Source organism: Acartia tonsa, chromosome 11 (genome assembly GCF_053477335.1).
Source record: "Acartia tonsa isolate MP-2025a chromosome 11, ASM5347733v1, whole genome shotgun sequence".
Lineage (NCBI taxonomy): Eukaryota > Metazoa > Arthropoda > Copepoda > Calanoida > Acartiidae > Acartia > Acartia tonsa.
Genome location: NC_137270.1, coordinates 40,323,549 through 40,348,374, shown reverse-complemented (window position 1 = coordinate 40,348,374; position 24,826 = coordinate 40,323,549). Strand labels below are relative to the sequence as shown.

The 24,826-nt window shown below is 33.7% G+C and overlaps 1 protein-coding gene and 1 long non-coding RNA gene across 4 annotated transcripts in view; one reads left to right on the top strand and one right to left on the bottom strand.

Moving 5' to 3' along the window:
* Window positions 1-16,738, bottom strand: part of LOC145332292 (uncharacterized) — a 90,228-nt gene extending 73,490 nt beyond the window's left edge. The window contains exons 1-3 of one of the 2 annotated variants that reach the window (XR_013884122.1): window positions 16,631-16,738; window positions 15,489-15,567; window positions 15,088-15,194 (exon numbers count right to left, since the gene is read on the bottom strand). This is a non-coding gene — a long non-coding RNA (uncharacterized LOC145332292). Of the gene's footprint in view, window positions 1-14,933; window positions 15,195-15,488; window positions 15,568-16,630 lie in introns of those variants that run through there. The other variant, XR_013884121.1, reaches the window with a different exon arrangement.
* Window positions 411-24,245, top strand: LOC145332288 (innexin inx3-like). Of its 2 annotated transcripts, none has more exons than XM_080177247.1 (29): window positions 411-523; window positions 1,241-1,273; window positions 1,693-1,761; window positions 2,281-2,318; window positions 3,213-3,240; window positions 3,631-3,691; window positions 4,257-4,302; window positions 5,218-5,255; window positions 5,568-5,614; window positions 7,075-7,118; window positions 7,409-7,461; window positions 8,319-8,384; window positions 9,142-9,211; window positions 10,226-10,270; window positions 10,962-11,018; window positions 11,385-11,410; window positions 11,801-11,857; window positions 12,412-12,460; window positions 12,878-12,948; window positions 13,654-13,716; window positions 14,383-14,437; window positions 19,409-19,468; window positions 20,425-20,462; window positions 21,244-21,258; window positions 21,668-21,749; window positions 22,149-22,183; window positions 22,727-22,778; window positions 23,433-23,512; window positions 24,137-24,245. In XM_080177247.1, the coding sequence occupies exons 1-29, from the start codon at window positions 499-501 to the stop codon at window positions 24,228-24,230; spliced, it is 1,497 nt and encodes a 498-aa protein (XP_080033373.1). In that variant the 5' UTR covers window positions 411-498; the 3' UTR covers window positions 24,231-24,245. The 2 variants fall into 2 exon arrangements, with proteins under 2 accessions (XP_080033373.1, XP_080033374.1); XM_080177248.1 differs by having other exon boundaries at window positions 412-523; window positions 19,427-19,468.
* Window positions 24,246-24,826: the final 581 nt, after the last annotated feature.

Sequence of the window (24,826 nt, the reverse complement as noted above, 5' to 3'; positions counted from 1 at the left end):
GAGATTGAGGGAACATTGGGGTGTTAATAAATACCCTAAGTATCATGATCTTGTGTCTTTACTCTTTATGGATAGCATAACAACTCTGGTGACTTATTGAAATTTGACTGGTTGGTAAATTTTTTTTGTGTCCAAACGTTTCAACCTCTAACTGGAATATACAGGGAGGGTAAATTATTACTTCAATTTATATATCGGTTATTGTCGTATCCCTTTAGATCCCTCATAAGCAAAGATAACTCATATACGATTAGTTACAAAATTTTAGAAACCGAACCTGTTAAAGAAGTCCTCATGCAAAGTTTGAAATCGATAGGAAAATTCCAACAAGCCAAATATAAACGATAATAGCTCTCTTTTTAGAAAAGACGGACCTACCCTAATTGTAGTAAAGCTTCTCATCATGCTTTTACTTTATCAACAGGAAATAATGTTATCAAGAGTTATATACAGGAGAAATTAAAATCAAATTAGTTAGTTTATAATAGATTGATAAAAATGAACTTATTTGGAACAGTTTTGGGTAATTTTTAATCTTTATATGTATACTGTTATTTTGATGGAAAACTTAATTTTTCTTGTGTTTTGAGGCGTCTTTAATTCTAAAATAATCCTGTACTGAACATTTATAAAGCTTCTCTGAAAGAGAACATGATCTGCTTAATTGCTAGCAAGGATAAACATAAAACCTCGCTGCGTAGCGAAGCGACATTATTATTCACTTTGTCCGTCCGTAGTCAGTTTAAATCACTGATTTTCTTAGTTGCTATTGATGATACAGTTAATTATTTTTTTTGTGTGTAAATATTCTCTTTACCCAAGAGCATCCAGTATTTGATTTACTTTGTCCTTCGGCATTACAGACATGCTACAAAATATAAATAAAAAAAATACATGAAGGTTTCGTGATTTTTTTTTTATTCTCTTTTTCTCGTATTCATTCGAATCCGGTGGATAGGAACCGGTTCTCATCCATACGAAAAAACTATGTCTAGCATCGTATTACATCCAGTTTTCTACGAATATAGAAATGTACAATCATAAGATTAAAACCAGTTTTTTTAGCCGGTGCCTCCAGCACCTCGGGGCTAAAAAAACTAGTTTTAATCTTATAATTGTACATTCTATATCCGTGGAAAGCCGTTTATAATACGATACGAGAAATAACTATTTCTGTATTCCAATCCAAAATTTTCTTCGCTACTAATAGACGTTGTTATCCTTGCTCAATAATGTTTAGGTTTTACTGGTTTCTTTAAATCAAGAGACAGAGGTAAATTTCAATTTTATTTTTAATCGGACGGACAAACAAACGTCGGTGACTTGACTAATTTAAACTGTTTCTATATTAAAGAAACGGAATATTAATTTGAAATCTAAACAAAAATATAATGTAAAAACTACACTTACTTCTGACAAAATTTTGTTTTGTTTTAATAGATATTCTAGTATCGAAAAAAAATTTAAAAAATACCTTAGCAGATACTATTTGAATCTTGAATCTTCATGGCAAAATTTTAGCGGTCTATCTCTTTAAACAGCTAAAAAAACGAACATATTTTCTGTAAAGATTTTATGTATTCCAAGTGATTAGAGGAATAAATGTGTATTTTTCATCACAACCTTCACTAAAAATACATCTTTTTTACCTAATGAAATTTTCTTTTCGTTGACTTATTCCTTTTATTTTAGGGGTAGCCCGAGTGGATAATATCCCTTTCCGGCTGCACTACAATTTCTCCGCGGGTTTCTTGTTTCTAGGTAATGCTTATTGCGTTGATTTTTCATGCATTTCATTTTGATGGCCTTTAGGGGATTTGTGTCGCTTCCGGCTCTAAACCTCTCAACGCATAATTTAATATATGGAATAGTGTTTATTAAGTTTTTTGTCACTCTAAAGGTGTTGATTTTGGTTTGTTGTCATATCATCCGAATTTCTTTAGAGCTTCGATTTTATGGATGATATCATCCTTGTTTAAATGTACCTAAAGGGGTCGGGTATAGTCCCTTTCGTTTCAACGCACCTTCAGGGGCGATTCTTTGTATTTTTCACAGTAACTTTTCTCCTATTTCTATCATCTGCGGGGCCAATTGTCTAACCCTGTGGGGCAATCGCCTAACCCAATATAACCTAACCTAAATAATCTATAAAAAGCCATTTTAAAAATACGACGAATCGCCCGTTAAGGGGCGTTGCCACGAAAGGGACTATTCCCAAAGGTAATAAATCTGTAATAAAAACTGCTCTGAAGCATTAATTTAAGAATATTAATATTTCAGCAACTGCACTCCTAGGACTAAATGACCTTTTTGGAAAGGTAATAAGATATTTCTTTACAAGGGGGGGGGGGAAGTTCTGACACATTTGCGTAAACCTGGTGTATAGGCTTCATCTTTGGACTGAGAAGATAGGTTATTAGGGATAAAATCATTGTTATATGATGAATTACCCCCAGATTTAAGATTTTTTGGATAGGCCTCCAGGTTCCGGAGCTCCAGGCCTCCAGGTGGTCTCTGTACAGGTAAAAATGAAAAAAAACAATTTTTTTTTAAGAGCTAGATGTCAGCTTACGAGTTAAAATATGTATATTTTTTCTTCAAATATGTGAATAACAATCAAAAAGAAGCATATTTTGTTTTATAAGTTAACCTCTAACTCTTCAAAAAAAAATCTTATTTTTAATTTTTACCTGTACAGAGACCACCTGGAGGCCTCGAGCTCCGGAACCTGGAGGCCTATCCAGAAAATCTTAAATCTGGGGGTAATTCATCATATAACAATGATTTTATCCCTAATAACCTATCTTCTCAGTCCAAAGATGAAGCCTATACACCAGGTTTACGCAAATGTGTCAGAACTCCCCCCCCCCTTAATTTTCTTTTATTTTAAATACTCTTTTCTATTAAGAAAAATTCAAGTTATTTTTAATTTATCAATGGATAGAGGGTACGTGGATAATGTGTCAGGAGAATTTTTAGGTTTCCATTAAAGACCTCAGATATTCAGTACGTCAATACGTTCCTCCATGGTCAGGGAAGGTTGGGGTTATCGTTATATTAGCCAGCTGGGGGAAACATTTTATCAGAGTATGTGAGAATCTCTTATAATTCCACGTATTCAATATCCAATTTCTTATCCATGTTTTTAAAAAATATAATCTACCTACTTATTTTAAATTGAAAATATTCTTTCTAAATTTTCCTTATCCTAGGAAATTCAATGTACTGGAATAAATGGAGGTAATATTTAAATCAAAGTTGATTAATATCCACTGGATTAGAACCGTTTCTGAGCCATACTGAAGAAAAAATGTATTGTAATATTGACATTTTTTTTTACGAATAACTAAAATTGATCTTTTAATTTTACTTTCCGCAGAAAATATTTCCATCAACATGTTTATTACGTTATAATATTACCCGACATAATGCTCCAAACTTTTCAACCAATAACTTTAATTTTGTTCATCATGTTTAGATGTGTACTTCAATTTGTCATCCATTGACATTACTTCTTTAAATACATTGTTGTTTGTGTGTTAGATTAAAATATTCCATTAAAATACATTGAACAGCACATTACACTGATACCTACATTTTTATAACCATGTTATTTTATTCGCTGGCTAGGTGCACCTCAAGCAATCAATCAATACTGTTGGGTCACAGGGACATATACTGTTCCAGACAGGTTTAAAAAAATTATAAGAGAGTTGGGGGGACTTAGGGCTGTTATTGGTCTGTCACACTGTAGTCCTCAAAGTTTTATTGAGCGTTCTTTTATTCGCTGGCTGGCTTAACAAATTGTAGAGTAGCGTAAATTGAATTCAAGAATATTACACTCTTTCTTGAGACGAATGACTTAGTAAATAGTCTATGATTTAATGTAGTATTTTGTAAAATGCAATAAAATCTCTAAAACAGTAAGGCTAAGTAGATTGTACCTTTAAGGGAAGCTTTATATAAATATGTCTTACGGTTCTATCCTTATGTAAAAATAAAAGGGTGTCTATCTGTCTATTTGTGTTTATCTTTAACTTAGGATCTCGCTAACCGCTGGACTGATATGGTTCTCGTTAAAAGTTAAGATTCTTTAAGGTAAATAGAAGGATTTAAACTATTTGGGGGGTGGCTACAAATTAACTTATCACCCTCTCTCTTTCCCTCAAGTGCTCCGTGATGCTTCTAGAGGCATGGCCGCTAGTAGTTAAATATCTTGGCTCCTATGTAATTTCATTTGGTTATTTTTTATTTAGCATAGGAGCAGATGAAAACTCCAATGGTGTGTCAGATAAACCAAAGGAAAAAAAGCTATTCTCAAAATATTATTGATTTTATCAACTAAAAATAATAAGTTTCTCCATGATTTTGTATGTAAAAATCATCAAATGCTGTAAATTGCAAAAGTACAATAATAAAACTGTTTACATAATTACAAGTTACTACCCCCCCCCCCCTTTTTATAAATTTACATTTATAATCAAAAAAAGTATACTTTTAATTGTGTGAACACTTTTGTAACAACAGTTTGAACTCAACAAAACATTTGATGAGTCAAAAAAAGCGCCATGGTGAAATATATTTTTTAGTCGTTAACCATACTAAACATACACCGAGTATTGTCACCAAAAAAAAATACTCAGGTTCACAATATGAAAATACAAAATTGTAGTAAAAACAAGCATGATAACAATCACAAAAGAGAAGCTCTGAAATAAAACAGTAATACAAACGAATACGAGCACTTTTTTAAAACAAGTGTATAAAATAAACTTGTTGGAAAATTGGCCATATGCCGGATATACCTACATTTTTAGATTTTCATTATAGAGATGCTTTCCTTAACATAGTGTACCTTGTTGTCTAAGTAGTCATAAATCTGATGTATAGGATAATCAAATCATACAAAAAATTTGTCCTAAATGATAAAGATCAGCATGTTCTAAATGGACATACGAAATTTTTGATATATATAATAGAGTTGCTACGCTTTCTAGATCGTACCTAACTGTTACATTAATCATCATCCGAAGTTATAAATCGTTAGGTCAATTCTTACACTTAAGTTAACGAAAAGTGTTAACCGGTACTTACGGACGTACTACAGACCATAATTAAAGAAAAGCCTAGCTTTTGAAAAAATATAACTGAACAGAACTTCAACATTCCTTAAATCTAACACAAAGAATGCTTTTTATATAAATAATTACTTTATAGAGATGTATTTTGCCGGATAAGAAGCACATATTAGACTGGTAAGAAATATAAATTTTCCAATAACTACAAAAGTCTCTTCGCAGCGATGCCCCCAGAGGCCTCTAGAACCCTAGAGGTAGGAGTGACCCCTTTTTTTTGTTTTTGTTTGTTCATGTGGTCATTTTTTTCTCGGGGTGATTTCTCTTGAAAGGGTGATGGTTCCCTTCCCCTAAATAGTTATAAAACCTTCCCAAGACCAATGAGAAGCTACTCTGTAAAGGAGAACTATATCGGTTCAGTGGTGACAGAGATCCTTAGAAACACACACAAACATCCTGTTACTTTATTTTAAAAATGTATCTTTGTTTAAGTAACAATGCGGACGGAGATTGTGTAACTGAAGAAAAAGATTCAAGTGGTAAAATTTAAATTTTAGTAGCGCAGCTACTCTAGAATTAATTTACTTCTTTTCCGTCCTTCAAATGGATTTAATTTAAAAAAAGTGATTTTCTTGTAATCTTAGCCTCTTCTTATTCAGTATATAAGGGATAAGACAATGAACGATGTACATTCCCGATGAAAATACATAAAATTGTCGCTCCTGTAGATTACAATTAATGGTTGAATAGTTTAGACACTCGATTTAATCAGGAATAATGTATAACCAACAAGCAAAATAAATCTAATAAGATATTTGGGGGGCAAATGGAGAGGTCGTCAATTTTACGATGTGTTGCCCCCCAACGACAGCTGAAAAACACGTATAGGTTTCGTGATTTTCTTCCGAATTAATTTCGTTATTGGTATGAGCTGGATTCATAGAGAAAAAAATAAAAGAGAGGAATCGAAGCAACTAGAAGACGAAAATAGGCAGTGGGCCTAGAGGCCTACTCAGCGCTGTTGCACTACTTTTCAAATGGGAGGATTAAAAATTATTAAAAAAAATATTTTTTTACTTTTTACTATTTCCATATTTAGGGCAAGAATATTAGATTAGATATTTTCGTTTTAATGTTTTAATTAAAAATTACATAGAATTTTTTTTTATTTAAAAAAATTTGTTCATGAAAGATGAATCCTTCTATTTCTAAAAAGGGGGAAATTTTTTTCATAATGAACATTCAGCTGATTCTGACCGCCCACGGCTGTTTGCTAAATATCGCTTTTCTTTTTATTCACATTATTATTTATGATTTGACTTACAAAAAGCCCTGGGCGGCTTTTGATTTTCGTCTGCTTCTAAATTTAGGGATGGGGAAGTAGTATTTTACCATGAAAAAGGGGTGAGTATTCATCCTCTTATCCTTTTTCCTTATGGCTGGATTTAATTAAGATTCAATCAAATTCCCAAAAGTTGTTAAACCAACTAATAAAAAAAACATTTTTTAATGGGGACTAGTGTTTTAAACCTAATGTCCCCTTCCTTTCTGTTATAATAATATTCAACTAAATGCTAGAAATTCGTAGTGTTTGGTATCAAATGCTTTACTTTAGTCTAAAGAACAAAAATATAACAAAATAACTTTTAATTGCGTAAAGGAACTAAAAAATGCGCTTCTTGTCTAATTATTGTGCATTAAGAAATATGGGTGCTTTCTATCAAAGTGCTTAGCGAGCACAGGAATCCCTTTTCCCTTATTTTTAAAATAAATGATATGAAAGGATGGGTAATTTTTTTTTTTTTTGCCTATTCATAACCCTACTGGGCCTATACCTGCAGTGCCCTTAACCTACGAAAAAACCCTTTCCCCAAAATAACCTTACCTAAATCCCCCCCCCCTCCCTTCTCCCGTATTTTTTTCTTCTTATATAAATGGGGAAGGAGTTCTTTGCTTGACTAGATACTGATAAAATACCCTAGCAAATTAATAATTTTAGAAGGAGGTTTACCAAAATGTGCAGTCACTCAGTCATACTACCAGGTTAATTTTAAATTTTTAACCATAATTAGGGTCAGACAGATGGACATCCTGTTATATAAGGATGAGCAAAGTCTATATGTCACACTGCACTTTGTATTAAAGAAATTATTTAAATTGTCTTGATTTCTACTATATAGAGTTCCGTTACCCAATAGGAGAGGTTGGGGATGGATTAAAGGGGGTGGAAGGTAGGGGGTTGTTATTTTAGCCACCTACAAGAATCACATTTTTAAGAATACATGAAAATCTTACAGTGTAAGATCCAAGTAATAATAAATCCATTGTTTTAGTGGGTTCCTTACATCCTTGTGTTTCAAGGACTTGTCTTTATTATACCCAACAAGTAAGTTCATTCATTAGTAGTGCAATTTTTTCATAGATTGATAAATTACCAGATATTTTAGTCCCATCACACTTTTGATAGCAGTGGAAATATTATCACATTTTTACAAGCACTAAGAAGTTTTAGTGATTCCCATGAAAATTTGTTTTGAAATATTTTTAGATTTCAATGTTATTTTTTTCCCAAAATTTTCGAACAAAAAAATTCTAAAATCTTCGAATTTGTTTTTCATTATACATCCATTTAAAAAAAAAAATTAAAAATCTTCGAAATTAAAAACATTGAGAGAAAAAATCCTCTTTTCTAGTACTTCATGTAAAAATGTTCAATTTTTAAGGTCACATTCTTTATATTACATTTTTGGCGGTTTCCCTCAAATTGCTTAGTCCTTCCCCTTATTTTGAAATTAATCCTTTTAATAAAGTAACAGGATGGCTGTCTGTATGTCTGTGTGTTTGTATGTTTGTACCGAAGTATCTCTCTAACCGCTGGTCCGATCGGATTCTCCTTAACAGGGTAGCTTAGCTTCTCATAGGTCCCGGAAAGGTTTATAACTATTTTGGGGGAGGGTACCACCACCCTCCCAAGAGAAATCACAAAAAAATGTAAATTTTTAAAATATTCTCGATTTTACGTAGAGACTTGAACGCAACTTAAAAATATTTGAGATAGAAAAAAATGCCACTAGAGGCCTCTAGGGGGCGTAGCCGCTAGTTCAAAAAAGGAGGAGGGTATTTTTCTGGTCTTATTTGTAACCTTTGGCTACATAAGGCTAGGTGATGTAGGGTATAAGTCCCACAGGAGAGGGGTTCTTTCCTTGCAAAACACTTTGAGTGAAAGCAGCTTTTTTTCTCTAGGATCTGGACAATGATAGAGCAGGGGAAAATGAAGAGCATTACTGATGGTGTCAGAACTGGATCTATGTAATTTTTTAGGACTCGGCAGCCACGCATCAGCCAATTTAAACCCGCTTGTGTGTAAAATGAAAGATTTTTCTGAAAATGTGGATTGTCTGCTTAGGAACGGGTTTAGACATCAAGCTGAACTTTAAAGTTAGAAAATGACTATTTCTTCGAAGGCTTACGCGCGGCTGCCGAGCCCTGATAATTTTTCAAAGCACGGCTACTCCATAATAAACACTTATTGTCAGTGGCATAACTCGTATTGTATTCGCTCAATGTCGGAAGGTGATAGGTTCGAATCTTTGCCCAACACTGCATGAAAACCAAAGACGCTAAAATTTTATGTCGGGTGCACGATATTAATAGATAGAATATGAGGAATGCCTTGGCCCGAAAAAGGAGCAACTCATTACCATGCAAAGGATTTTCAGACAAAGGTCGTGCAATTAATGGATTGGTTGTCTTAAAGGCGTTTGACAATATTATTATGCCATTTTTCCTTATGAATCATGGAATAGGACAGCCTTTAATTAAAGTAAATGAATAGAGGGAGCAGTGGTTAAATAAATGTATGTTTACGGGGTAGAACCCTGTGCCGAATATCAGCTAATAGTGTCGGAAATATTAACACAGCCAAGTCGCTACAAATAAGCAAACAAAAAAGGTCCCCACCATTGGAACCATGTAGTTGTCTAGTTTACACAACTATAATCATACATTTATTATTTAAGCATTAATTTTATCTCCATTTACCTAACCCTGCAGCAATTCTATTTAGTGTTGAGTCAGAAACAGATAAGATGAATATTATCAAAAATATTTCCAAGTTTATCCACAGACAAAACAAGGTTGGTTTAATGCTATTTAGTCGCAGCTGTGCAGCTGAAGGTGCAGCTGCTGATGACCGCCAACAGAGAGAGAGGGGACAACGGGCTGTTTATTACACTAGGCCACAAAGTTTTATAATATCGTTTTCTTATTCATTTGCTTAACAACTTTGGGGACTTATCTGAATTTTGATTGGTTGGCGCGTTAATTTGAGTGTTCAAATATTACAAACTTTAATTTTAATCTATAGAAGGGGAAATTTTGTCATCATCAAAGGGGATTTATATCAATTTATCGGCCATTGTCTTATCCCTTTAGATAACTTGAAAATATTATATTTAACATAAAATGTACCTATTGAAAAAATATTCAAACAATTTGATTAAATTAAACTGTTTTTAAAGCATTTTTGAAAGGGATATTATAAGTATATTGATTCTGTGGTAAGCCGAAGCGTTTCAGCTCACCGGTTGCGAGTTCGAATCCAACGAGCCCTAGCCTTGAAGTATTCTACCAAAACAAACTAGCAGGATTTAGTCATAGAGAAATTATATATTTAACTGAATACATTTACAATGGATGTTTACTATATATATACAGATAGATTGTAACAATAGGTTAGGTTTGAAGGGGGTGTGGGAGACAAGGGCGTAGCCCGCGGCGGTAGACAGTCTGTGGGGGTAGCTGTGGTAAAAGGGGAGGCACCGCCTCCCGGTTGTATAGTTGCATGAGGGGCGCGTGATTGCTGCGTGTCCGTGCCCCTCCCCTATTTAGCCAGTCCAGTTTGACCGCTGCGCAACGGGGTCATCTGCGGTCATGAGGTGAATGGTGATATAATAGGATTAGTGCAGAAGGCTTGTCATGATAAGCCACTGCGTAGCACCTCTGTAAACTACCCGTCCGTCTGTTGCCGTATTACCACAATTCTACTGCTTTAGAAACAGTTTAAGTTGCTAAAACTTACTTTTTACTACTTATGTCTTTACTAAAATATAGTACTCTTGAATAGTTTTCAATTATTACATAATTTTCAGTCAACAGGACATGCCAAGTATGCTTATGGATTTGTGCTCTGCTTGGTAAGAAACTATTAGGGAGGGAGGAGACATTAGGTTGTAAATTACACTTAGCTGAGGTGGATTCTTAAAAAAAATTGCCCCACTAATCGCTGAGTGGGGCAAAATTGTTTTCGTAAAAAATCCACCTAAATCACATTAAAAATCTACAATAATTAAACAAAATCATAGAAGGGTTATGAACATAAGATTTTATTTACTTTTTGTAGATTTTTTATATGATTTTGGGCGATTTTCATGAAAACAATTTTGCCCCACTAATCGATTAGTGGGGCAAACTTTTTTTAAGAATCCACCTCTGATATCTATTTTAAGTAAGGATACCTCCAAGAGAAATCGCCCATACAATGACATTACCTTCCATAATTTTTCTTTCCTTTTCAAAACTAAAGTTGAGGTTGGACTTCTCCCCTCCCCATTCCTCCCATATGCTCCTAGAGGCCCCAAGTATAATCCTCTGGATTAAAACAGGTTCTGAGCAATACTAAAAAATCATGTATAGCATCACATTACAGACAATTTTCCACGAATAATAGAATAAAGATCTTGAAATTAATACAAGTTTTGTTATCGCCCTCGCGGGTCTAATAAAGCTGGTTTAATCTTATAATAATTTTGATACCGTAGAAAACTGTCAATAATACTATGCGATGTTTAACTATTATAAAAAATGTAAAAAAGTGACTTTATTTAGATTTTGAGTTTGATAAATGTTATTTTCAATTTCTACTTTCTTGATTATGTTTTCAAGGTAAAATTTTTTTATGTTTTAGTAATAGGTATATTAGATCTAGATTGTCAAACGGGCCCCAAAATCCGTCAAACTTAAAATGGAAAATCTAGCAGACACCTTTTTTTTGTAATAATCTAAGCGACGAATTTTTTTGAGGATATAATTTTCAGAAAACTTACTTTATCCTAAGAAATTCACATTTACAATTATCTTTGTCTGTCAGTTTGTCAGCCCATCTGTAACGCTATTGGGTGGAAATGTGATTTCCCCCTGTTTAATATAACTTACTATTATGTCCTCTGCTACTTATGCATGTATGTTGTCATCCTTGTTAACATTTGCTTTACAGTGAAAATTGCAATGAACTAAATACAATATTTTTAGGGAAAATTTCGCCTGCTAGGGTACAGGTAAGCAGCTTATACCATTAACGAAATTGATTTGAAAAAATCACGATACCTATAAGTGGTTTTAAGCTGTCGTTGGGGGGCAACATATAATAAAATTGACGACCTTTCCATTTGCCCTCTAAATATTATTTAAGATTAATTTCACTTGTTGGTTATACCTTTTAACTGACAGGTAAGAATTATTTAATAAGATTTTAGTTTACTTCATTTTTTTATAAAAAGGATCATAGGTCAAATATATAGTGCCGTACATCATAAATTATACTTAATTAATTGCTTTAAGAATTTCAAGAAAGGGTTAAAGTTGATAGACCAATATTACTTTTTTTTTAAACTACACTTTTCTTTAATAAATTTAATATTTAACTTTGACAGACATATTCTATTTAGATGGATTGAAGAACATTTTGAAATGGAGAATAAGCTTTTGAAAACTGTTTTTCCAAGGTAACCTTACTTTACATTTGGTTTAGTTGAATATAAACAAGGATGACAACTTTCATAAGAAGTAAAACACTAAATATCATGGATGGACAAACAGACAAAGTGAATTAAAGCAAAGAAAGTCACAAAACCTTAATAAATATATTTGAATCATAGAAAGAAAACTAAGTAGCGGGTTTCTTTGTATTTTTTCAGATGCTTTTCTCCTAATTCGATCGTCTGCAGGGGGCTCTAACCCTGCAGGGCCAATATCAAAAGCTTTTGTAAAATTAAGATGAAACCCGCTACTTTGTTTTCTTTCCATGATCCAAATATTCATTGGTATGTAGCATGACTGATAAAAAGTTGTATACTAGGTACTCTTTGGAAAAGGGTATCTTTATAAAAAAAAAACTTACCTCAAATTCCAGCCGAAAAAAATTACTTTTCCACTATAGCGACACAGATTGAGTGACAGACAGACAAATTGAAATATAAAGTAGCTGTGCTACTAAAAAAGTGAGGAAGCTATAACATGATTGGAACAGAAAATTAAGTAGAGAATGTTATTCATTTAGGATGACAGGATGTGTTTGGAATGATTTCGGAACTGCCGGCGGACAGAGGGTAATTATATTTACGCTTGGCTACTCTACATACCCCAAAAGTTGTTTTTTTGTTTATAAGTAAGCCTAGTTCTTAGAAGCTAGTTGATCATCGTTTTGCCTATTTAAATTGCTTTAAACTAATTTTATTCCTGTTCACAATATTTTTAAAAAAGATATATTTCATAGTATGGCTTTGAAACTGGTTCTGCGCCATACTGAAAAATCATGTTTTGTAACTTTCGTACAAAACTTCTAATGTTTAATTTTACTATGCTGATAGCTGTCTATACTACGAGGCAATAAATAACTATACTATGTTTTGGGGAAGAGAGGGGGGGTGGGGAGATTGTCTGTTATGAAAGGACATTAATCTTCTTTTTCATATTAAAAAGGCACCAGTTTTCATGAAGACTAATCTTGTTACACATGGTTTTAGTTTGAGAACTATGTTTGTATAATGGCGGCCAATGTTTTGAATGAAAAGATATTCATCATTATTTGGTTCTGGTAAGTTTATTATAGGTAGTTTACCTATAAGTGTAAACTTGAGCACAGGAACCCCCATTCCATATTTGTAAATTAATTGAAAATACGGGTGGGAGGGTTAGTTTTATGCCTAACGGCTACAGGGGTCATAATTATACTGGCCTTTATATGTTTTGCCCTAACCCTGCTGAACTACCAAGTCTTTATTGTCTAACCTGCTATAAAATTGAAAACAAACTAAGAAATAACTACCTCCCCCTCTCCCTTATTTTTAAAAATAAGGTTAGGGAAGGGTTTCAACGATCGACTAGGCTCATTAAGAGAATACAACTATCCGTGTTTACAAGGACAACTTTTCCAATATGTAAACCATATGTGTGAGTATAACGGACTGACATAATGACACAGACCATCGTTATAGAGTAGCAACGCTTCTTGTAAACATGTTTTGCTTTTTATTATATGTTATTACTATAGAGAGAAAGATGACAATGGGCTGTTTATTACACTAGTTCCCAAAGTTTTATGATAACATTTTCTTTTTGTTGACTTAACAACTTTGAGAACGTTTACTGAATTATGATTGGTTGGTTTATTAAGTTGAGTGTTCAAACGTTTCAACCACTAATTCTAATCTACAGATAGAATAATTTTATGTGTAATCATTCGGAATGTACATTAACTTATCGGCCATTGTCTTATCCCTTTACTTCCCTGTATTACTAGGTATCTGATGTTGACAGTTATAAGCGCGCTGACCGTCATCTACTACGGAGTTCTTCTTTCAAGGTATAAATGTTTCCATTTAGATGTTTTGCTATAGATAAATACTAGTGGCTAAGTCCCTAGAGGCCTCTAGGGACACTTGAAGAGGAGGAGTTGAATGCTCATGGGAAGGCGGTGGTACCCAACCCAAAAATATGTGAAAACCTTCCCAGGACCTTTGAGAATTTACCCTGTAAAGGAGAACTATATCGGTTCAGCGGTTAGCGAGATCCTTCGGTAAAGATAGACATACAAACTTTCTGTTACTTTATATCTAGACCTTACTTTGATGTCCTGGAAGAGGGGGGGGGGTGATATTTTTTTTCAGTAGCGATTTTCCTGACTCAAAACCTTCCATGGACCTTAAGTCGATTTTTATCGTCGGTCCAGCAGTTAGCAAGATCCTTCAATACAAACACATAGACAGACAAACAGCCTATTACTTTTATATAAAGGATATTAATTTTCAAACAGAGATCTGATGGACATTTTTTAGAGTTTAGTAGTTTAAAAAAAAAAATAATTGAACTTCTAGCCTGTAAAACAATAGAGGCAAATAGAGGCTAGTGGCTGTTTATATTAGATATACTCTTTATTTTACTCCTTGTAATAAAAACTATGAAAATACCATATATTTAGTTGGTAAATTAAAATTTTTAAGAAAAATATTACTTATTTTTTTAATTTTAGCAAAAGTGAGAGGATAAGAACCTTCTACTTGCAATATGCGGTCAAGTCTTCAAAAGTAAGTCAATATTTAGAAGATTTTTATTTTTGCTGGATTTTAGAACATTTTGAGTAGTGAAGCTATCATAAAATTCAGTTTGTATGTCTGCCAGTGCATCTGTAACGCTTTGGTACAAATAAGATTTTCTCATCTGCTATTTAAGATATGTAACTGAAAATTTAATTGATGATTCTCTGTACCAATAAGCATCGAGTATTTAATTTACTTGGTCAGTCGGTCTGTCGGTCAAGCTTTAAAATACAAAAAATGATTATTTCTTTATAACAATATCGTGATTTTATTCTTTGAATCTTTCAAAAAAGAAGTAAGGGTGGTGTCAATTGACTAAATTCTATTATCCCACAAAATTTAACAACAACTCATTCTGACATTTGTTAACTTAATTCTTTTGGGGTTTAGATTTAATCTTGAATAGGTAGTTCAAAGTAATAGTGTCCACACTTTTCCACCTTTTATTTTAATTTTAAAATGCCTGTAAATAAAAAACTAATTATAAATCCAAAACAATTTATTGAGTACCAAACACGAGTAAATTATAATAAAATTATATTTTTTTCTTGTTGATATGAAAATTATGCAATTAAAATATAAAAGATAATTTCTTGGAAAAAAAATTAAAAATAATCTGCTTCTGATCTATTCCTTTTTCCATGTTAATAGAATTAACCGCAATAGGTGGCGCAGTTTCCACTGTAGGGTTTCTTACAATTGATGACATCACCTTCAGGTGCAAGGGCTGCATCTCCTCTACAATCTAAAAATAATATATTTAACCAGTTAGATCACGTGAAGATTTTTATAGTGCCTATAAAAATTATGTCATAATGGCCTAACATTGGTCAATTAAAATGTTTACTGGCCTGCCATTGGTAATTTAGTCTGTATATCGTCCTATTATTGGTCATTTGTATTGTATTACATTATTTTTTTGATAGGGACTATAAAGAGCTTCAATTCAATTCCCAAAAAAAGCTTAGGCTCACAACTAGAGATTAAATAAAGTTGACATTACTTATTGTCTAACTAAATAACCATATATTAAACTTACTATATGTATTATCACCAAACAGGGGTGAGGGAACTCCAAATGAGAGTGATACAAATCCACATAGGACCAACATAAATACCTAGATGAAAAAAAGATATTCCAATAAAAGCAAAGCTCTGAAACGGTAGGACAAACGAACATTAACACTTGTAGAATGTCAGTACTGAATAAGCAGAATACAAATGTATAAAATTCGAAACAGAATTGTTAGTAAATTTGTTGAAAAACTGCTTAAATTCAGGATAATATTTAAGGACATACTTAAATTTTTAAGACTCGACTATGGAGATGCTCCGCTTTTAACATTGTACAGTGTTGTCCTAGAAATCAGTATTCCAAAAATCAGATCAATCGGATAGTTATAATGCATACAAATTTGTTGTTAAAAATCAATCTTGGCTTTACACCGCGTCATAAAGACGTCAAAAATGGTTCCTTATGCTACTATGTCAGGTGTGCGACATCAATAGTAAGAGTAATGGGGAATGCCTTGGCCCAAAACAGGCGCAACTCATTACCATGCACAGTTCTTGCAATCTAAGAGTTGGTTGTCTGTTGAATGTTATTTAACCCACTTACCCCGGGTGTTTGGACAGAAAAAAAAGACATTTGGCTCCTCTTTGTTATCCTGGGTTGTTGGACCTGGACTTTGAGTGTAATGGACAGCATCCCCGCCCGTATTTGAGTTAATTTGAGGTAATATTAAAAACATTACCTAGTAGATTACCTCGTACGGGCGGGATTACAGTCTAGGACCTTTTCGACCTGGTGTGCTGTCTAGGTCCTGGTCCAGCAATCCAGAACTAAGGATGACTGTTACGCACCCTTCTCTGTCCAAACACCCAAGGATATTAGGCTAAGTAACATCAAACAGACAACCAACTCTTTGTGATGCACGACCTTTGTCTAAGAAGTCCCAACTGTGCATGGTAACGAAGTGCGCCTGTTTTGGGCCAAGGCAATCCCCCTACTCTAACTATTTATGTCGCGCATCTGACATAGCAGCAGTAGGAACCATTTTTAACGTCTTTTAGTTATGACGCGGTGTCGGCCCGAGATTCGAACCTATCACCTTTCCGACGACGAGCGGATGCGCTACGTGTTGAGCCACAGTCGCGGTTTTTTTTTAAAAACATACTTACAGCTATTATTTTAAACTGCATGCTTCGGACTTCTTTAGGATCTGCTTGTAAATTGCAACTGAAAAATTCAGAAATTTTCGCTCAATTTATAGGCGACTATTAGACCTATACCAAACATTTAAACCTTTTGCTATTTTCTTTACATATTAAATCCTTATAATAAAGTAACAGGGTGTCTGTTTGTTTGACAGGGTAGCTTCTCATAACCAGGTCCCGGGAAGGTTTCTAACTATTTTTGGGGAGGGTACAAACACCCTCCTGAGAGAAATCGCCCCTAGAAGAAGAAAAAATGCCTCACCCCCCTCCCAAAAAAAAACAAATTTTTTTTAGATTTTCTATTTAAATCTGAAATAAAAGATTTTAATTCTAAAAATTCTAATTCAACTCCCCCCTTCTCAAGTGCTTCTAGAGGCCTCTAGGGGCGTAGCCGCTAGTAATTATATAGTAAAGTGATAGCGAATTGTTGACATAATTGCTCATTATAAACTATAAAATCTAAAACATAATAGTTATTTCTCGTATCGTATTATAAACGGCTTTCCGCGGATATAGAATGTACAATTATAAGATTAAAACTAGTTTTTTTAGCCCCGAGGTGCCGGAGGCACCGGCTAAAAAAACCGGTTTTAATCTTATGATTGTACATTTCTATATTCGTAGAAAACTGGATATAATACGATGCTAGACATAGTTTTTTCGTATTCATGAGAACCGGTTCCTGTCCACCGGATTCGAATGAATACGAGAAAAATATATTAGCGGCTTCACCATTTAAAGGGGTAGAAAAAATAAGCCAACCACGACTTTAATTTATAAACAAATTAGGATATTTTAAGCTTTCCGGTTGAGCTAGTAGTTAGTGAGATTTTAATGGACAAACAAAAAAAACTACTACTTTACATAATTATTAGTCTAGGTATATTTTATCTAATATGAAAAATAATATTCCAGAAAAATTGGTTACCACATCCAGGGTTTTCCAATGAAGTAATAATTATGTGGTTTCAAATTCGGGAAGTGGGATCTAAAAGGATAAGACAATGGCGGTATTACCCTCTTAGAATTATTTTTTTACAAACTATAAACTCTGGCCGCGGCGCTCGGCACCCTTGTCTTCCTAGCCTGCAGCGCTCGGCACCCTAGCCTGCCTAGCCGTTGGCGCTTGGCTACACAGCTTATAACCTAACAGTACCTAAAATAGTTGTTCTCTTCCAGACTGATAGTTCTGTCGGGGGTGAGTTATAAAAATTTTCAAAATTTAAAAGTATATTTCTAAGAGGATAACGCCTGGTACCCTCCCCAAAATAGTTTGAAACTTCACCAGGACCTATGAGAAGCTACTTTGAAAGGGGGAACCATATCGTATTAGCGGTTAGCAAGATACTTCGATAAAAACACACAGACATTCTTTTACTTTTATTTCGGATTATAATTTGAAATTATCTTACTTAAAATGCAAGTGATTATTTTTTTTCTATTTACCTATCCATATGGCTTCGCTCTAAACTGGTATTTTAAATTTCCATGCAAAGAAGACCAACGCGGATGACAACATCCATAAAAGCGAAGCTCTAGAATCAGAAGGAAGGACAAATGAAAAATAACTCCTCGTAGAGTGTTAAAACTTTTAAAGCAGTGAATTAATTTCTAAGTGTAATCGAAATTATACATAAATTGCGAAAGTATAGGATAGAGTAAAAAGACATACTTTCATTATTAAGATTTTATCATAGAGTAGAGATGCCTCGCTCTTAATACCGTACCTTGTTGTCCTTAGAATCATTATACCAAAATTCAGATGAATAGGATATATATATATATATATATATCATACAAAAATATGACAATGTTAAAAAATCAGGATGCACTTTAAATGGACGTATAGAGTAACGTGACGATTATAGAGTTGCGACGATTTCTGTATTGTTCCTAACTGATATAGGAATCATTCAAAGTTTTAAATAATCGTTACGGACTGACCGACCCTAATTATAGAAAAATTTCGCTTTCAAAAAGTTTAGATACATTTGTATTGCGTAGTTGGAAATTTCCGTTTTTGTATAAACAATACTTGATTTACAAGAAAATTTAAAAAATTTTCCCTAGTAACAGATTATATGATATTTTCTACTAGCGGAAGAAGGGGGAGAGTTGAATTCGGTTTATTATTTAAGATTTAAAAAGAAAAATTAAAAAAGGTGTTTTTTTAAGAGGGGAGGGGGGGGGGTATTTTTTTCTAGAGGCGATTTGTCTTGGGAGGGTCATCACTGATAATACCATTCCTCAAAATAGTTATAAACTCTCTCAGGAGATATTAGAAGCTAGCCTGCAAAGGAGAACCTGTGGTTTGCGAGATCCTTTGGTACAGACAGACATAAAGATATACAAACATCCTGTTACTTTATTCTAAGGATTAGAATTACAGGATTTTCAGAAATTTTACATATTACAGATATCTATCTTTAATACAAGACAAGAAAATCAACTTTCTTCTATTTTGTCAATCATGAAAGAGTAGCTTCCTTACTTATTAACCTAACAAATCCTTATATAAAAGTAACAGGATGTCTTTCTGTCTTGTGTATCTGTTTGTACCAAGGGATCTTGCTAACAGCTAGCCCAATATGGTTCTATTTTACAGCGAAGCTTCTCATAGGTTCAGGGAAGGTTTGTACCTATATAGGCCTCTAAGGGGCGTAGCTGCTAGTGGTATACAAAATAAAATGTTCTAAAATCCAGCTAACTTTTAAAAATAATGTCGTCCAAAACATCTTGAAGGGTTTTCATGATTTTCAGGTGAAAAAGATTTTGAAGAATCCAAGACAGTCGGTCATTCAGGTTAGTTTCATTTCTAACCCGCGACAGTGGCTCAACAAGTAGCGCATCCGCTCTTCGTCCGGGACGTGATAGGGATAGTGGACGGATAATGCAACGTCTCCTGGTCATACGCCGTCATGCGTCAGGTTGAAAGGGAGACGCAAATTTCAGATCTCAGTTTTCGCTATTTGATTTACTATTTTTCTCCATAAGATTAAGCGATGCTTGCAAGATTATTGAATTCGATATAATATAAGATAAAATTTTTCTTAGATCGCGGAAACTGTGATCTGAAATTTGTGTCACCCCTACAGCCTGAGGCATTACGGCGTATGACCGGGAGACGTGGCATTACTTTGTCCACAATCCGTGATGGGTTCGAATCTCGGCCCGACACCGCGGCATAACTAATGGCATTAATAATTGTTTCTACTGCTGCTATGTCAGGAGTGCGACATGAATAGTCGTATCTTTTGCCATAGTGTCGACAGGCATGCAAGTGCTTTAGTACATGTCGACCATATTACATTACATAAAAGTGTTCATTGCTGGCATAATATGACAAGGCGTTTTTTAACACAATATCATTTAGATTATTTATGTCGTGCATTGTATATATCATTTGATAAAAAGTTATCATAGCTGACATATTAACGACATTAACATATATTCCTATGACATAAAGATTGCTTAAATTTTCGGTGCTTTTCCACAATGATTCTATTTGAGCACTGAAACCCTCCCCCAATTTCTTAATAAAATTAAAATTGGGGACTGGGGTTATTTAGGTCAATCAGGCTAGGTTATATTGGTTACTGTGTGGCCACGCAGGGTTAGGACACCACAGGTATAGGTTTAAACAACATTTACGACTCTCCACCCTTTATTTAAGATTATCAAAAATAAAAAGGGGGGGGGGGGTGGGGTATCAGTGTTCCTAATGTACTTTGTGGGAAAGCACCATTTTTTTCTTTTAGCAACAAGAAGAAAATTCTGAAGTGGAAAGTTATATGCAGTAAGTAAAATTACAAACAATTTAGAACCATTTCTCAGCCATACTGTAAATTATGTATAGCATCAAATTATTGACAATTTATAAATTATTAATTAATACCAGTTTTGTTGACCATGCCTTCACCCCCTTCGGGTCCAACAAAACTAGTTTTAATATTTTAATTTTTTTATTTTAATATCCACGGAAAGCTGTCTATAATACGATGCGTTAGATAACTATTCTAAATGGAGGGAGTGCACAGTGGACTTTAAGCTAACATTGACTCATTTGTTGCTTTACAAACGTTGGGGGCATTGATTGGGTTGTACAAACAAGCAGTGTCCAAACTTTTTTTATATATAAAAGGGGTAATTTTGTTTTTGAATGATTGGGGTTGATTATTTCTCATTTATTAGGCCATACATAAAACTATTTAGTTATTCTCTGGTTTCATAGAATTTGAAAAATAGACTTTCAAAATTTATTGGTGCAATTCTTTTTATTAGCGAAGCTGCTCTATAATTTAAAATGTCCGAATGTAAGAAATCGGATAAAAATATTGTATGTTAAAATTCTCTTCTTCAATGAGCATCACGTATATAATTTACTTTGTCCGCCAGTCCAATACATTTCTATGCAAAAATGTTTACGGATTTTTTTTAATGTTTATATCAACGAAAATCTGCTCTAAAACTCACTTAATCCGTTTTTCAATCCATATTTTTTTGTGCTTTGCTACTTATGGATTTTGTCATTCTTTTTTGCATTTTATTTATACAATTTTATTTTTCTTTTAATTTAGAAAGTTGCCAAGAAGGTAATTTTAGTGTTTTAAATTTTTAAATTATTTTTTTAAATTTTAATAATTACAGATGATTTTTTTTTATATTTATAAATTTAGGGAAGTTATCTTCCTTGTTAATTTCCTTGTTTTTTTTCTCGGTGCTTTCACATAACGTATTTTGTAATTTGTTAAGCCCTGATTCCCCCCCCCCCCCCTGTATTTTTAGCTTTTTTCTGTTTGCTTATTTCTTTAGGTTAGGTTATATTAGGTACTGGGTAAACACATTGTAGTAAGCCCATAAGGGTTAGGGCTATTAGCCCCTAGGCATAGAGAATAGTAACCCCTCCCTTATTTTCAAAAATAAACAAAGGGGGGGGGGGCAATCAGAGCTCAACAGGCACTTTGTGATAAAGCATTAACTTTTTTTATATTTTTTTTGTAGCAATTTTTTCTTTCTGTACTTTTTGGCTCACAATGTGGAGTATGCCATCTTTAAGCAGATACTTGTGGAGCTGGCTAAACTGGTAAGAAATATTTTGGGCACCTCTTAAAATTAAGGAGTGTATAACCCTCTTAGACCCCCATCTTAAATGCCTCTAGAATTAAATTAGAACCACCAAAAACAAAAACTGGCACTTGTATCTATGGTTTAAAATCCTTAGTTTTTACACATTAGATGAATGTTTGACAATTCATAAAAAATAATTTGGTTCCCCAACCCCCCCTAAAAAAATCGAGGGGGATAATAACTATAAGTTTTTTCCCTTCTCCTCCGGCCCCCCAGGTAAAAATATACATCGCCATCTCAAAGTTGTAATACAACATCTTCTCTATTGATATTTCCACTGCCCACCTCCCCCACTAAAAAGAAATAAAGAGTTCCCCATAATTACAATTTTAATGATTTTCTTTGTCGTGTTTAGGCCAGAAATCCTCCAGAATATGGATTGGCTCTCAGGTCAACCTAGTTTTTCTTTTATTTCCCAGTTTGACTTCGAAAACGAATAATATCCGCTGGATTAGAACCAGTTCTTAGCCATACTAAAAAAATCATGTGTAGCATCGTATTAAAGACAATTTTTTAGAGTATTAAAATAAAAATCATAAGATTCATACCAGTTTTGTTAACTCGGGACATATCGGTAAACTGGTTTTAATCTTTTAATGCTTTATTTCAATATCCATGGAGTTGTCTATAATACTATACAAAAAGAATAGTTATTCTTGAATTTTAAGGGGCATTTGGGGGTAAGAAGTAAGATTGGGGGGGGGGGGGGGAGGCAGTCAACCCTCCACTTTACTATTTAGTTTAAAAAAGAAAAAATAACAAAAAGATTTCAGAGGGTTGTCTTTTTCCAGGGGCCGGGTTGATTTCTCTTGGGAGAGTGAATGTGCTATGCCGCAAAATATTAATAAACCTTCCCTGGACCTGGATAGCTACAGACAGACAGACAAATAAACACCCTGTTACTTTATTGATTATATTTCTTTTAATGCCCAGGACTAAGAGCATCTCAAGACAGAACTCGCATGGTATTGAGCTAAGATCCCAGGTATAACTCAGGACTCTATGGTATATTACGTTGGTTTGGTTTGTAGCCTCGATTATCTGAAGTTAGCATTCAGATGAAAGTGAGAATCTCAGCTGAATTCAATGTTACATTTCAAGCTGAACCGCAATACTCGTGGATGCTACTAAATTATTACATCACCCTGGCCTAGAGTTTTGGTAGGTGTTCCATATTAAGCCACTTAAATTAATGGCATTATTTAAGTTGCTTGATAGGTAGAATCCTAACTTTCTACAAATCTCCCTCCTTACAACCTAAGGGTATCTCTTTGAAGGTTGCGTGATTATGATCTGACAAATTTACTACATTTGTCAACCAAGTTTCAAATCTATGGTGGAACTTGAATTTGGATTTTCCCAACTAAAGCGTAGTGTTCTAACTACTACTCTAAGGGACACCCCATCAGATCGATGTCGGAAAGGTGATAGATTTGAATCTTGGCTAAACACCGCGTCATAACTAAAGATGTATGATTGTTCAAATCTAACTGGCATTAAATAACTACATATTAAATAAAATATTATATTTTTGTTGTAATATAATGTACATGATTTACCTGGCATCGGTCAGTCAGTTATGGTGCAGCTAAAACACATACAAATCCAAAAGGTTATGTGATTTTTATCTTTATTGTAGACTTCTGGGAATGGAGGAAAACGGGTGTCTACGCAGACTCTACAGCCAACAATTACGGCCACTGCACCTGACCAACAGATGTAATATATTTTTTGCAGCAATGCTACTTTATATTTCACCTTTGTTTAGTTAATTTATAACTACATTTATAACACATTATGTGCTGCAAAAAATCAGTAAACCATATCAAAACTTTAAATTAAAAAAAACAGCCCTAAAACCATCCTTGGAAGTTCTAACTATTTAAATTAAGTTTCCCTAAACTTTAAATCTCAATCTTTACAGACGAACAAATATAAAAGTTATAGTTAATTTGTTGCAACTTTTTAACTAGCCAAAACAAAGAAAATTACATACAATAGTTTTAACAGCCTAATTGAGAAACAAAAGTTTAATGAAATTCATTTTTGTCTGTTAGCTGGCAATGGTCATTGGTATTTGGGGCAAAATAATTGTCTTGGATATACTTCTATGAATCTATATACTCATACATTTATTGTAATGTATATAGAATACGTGGATGTATTATAGGGGAAAATTTATCGTCGGTTTAGAGCAAATGTAGGCATTATTTATTGGTCAATTCGTTCATTCAGTAGTAGGGGAAGTGATGGGTTAAAGTAGGTTAATGGGTGGTATCATTAATTTAGCCAGCTACGAGTATCCCTACATTAGGCTACATGAAAATCTGGTTATTTCTTTAGGACGGATGTACAATTTGATGGCGAGGACACTAGGAATAACAGAAGCTCTACTTCACACAATGAGAAACATGTTAAAATTGAGTCAAATGTTTGAATAAATATCTTAAAATCACCCTAATGAACCAGTGGACCTCTGCTACTTTATTATAAGGGTCCGTCCATACGTAACTCCACATACGACACAAAGTTAAGTACCTTTGTAATTTTGTAGCATTTGAATTTACAGTTAATTTAATTCTACTGTACTTTTCCAATGTTCTGGGACGTTCAAACTTTTTATTTTCTGGTGGTTGAAATAGGGGCGATTAAAGGTTTGAGGGGGCCACCTGTGCTTCCATCCTTGGACGTCAATGCTAATGTTACCCTTGTTAAAAGTTCATCATAAAGTTTGCGGTTTTATTTTGTTCAAGATAATTAAATTCAAAATAGGTATTTATTGTAAAGCCTTAAAGTAAATTAATAAAAAAGAAGACTTATACTTGAATTCAGAATTAATATTTACTGAAGTTAAATTGTAAGTGACGCGCGTGTTTAAAATTGATAGTTTTTTAAGAATTAAATTTGATTGTTTTTTGGTTGCCGTTTTGTAAATGGAAAACTCATTAAACCTAGGAGGGTAGTTAGTAAGGACTTCCAGACAAAGGTCGTGTAATTGGTTTTCTGCTTTTTAACAAAAGTCTGTCTTAAAAT

Bases quoted from the DNA above. Each gene is read 5' to 3' on its own strand.
- LOC145332288 (XM_080177247.1), top strand. From the start codon at position 499: ATGAACTTATTTGGAACAGTTTTGG. The intron at 5,615-7,074 runs GTAAAATTTAAA...TAATAATTTTAG, and splicing joins TGAAGAAAAAGATTCAAGTG to AAGGAGGTTTACCAAAATGT. The intron at 7,462-8,318 runs GTAAGTTCATTC...TTTTTTCTCTAG, and splicing joins GTCTTTATTATACCCAACAA to GATCTGGACAATGATAGAGC.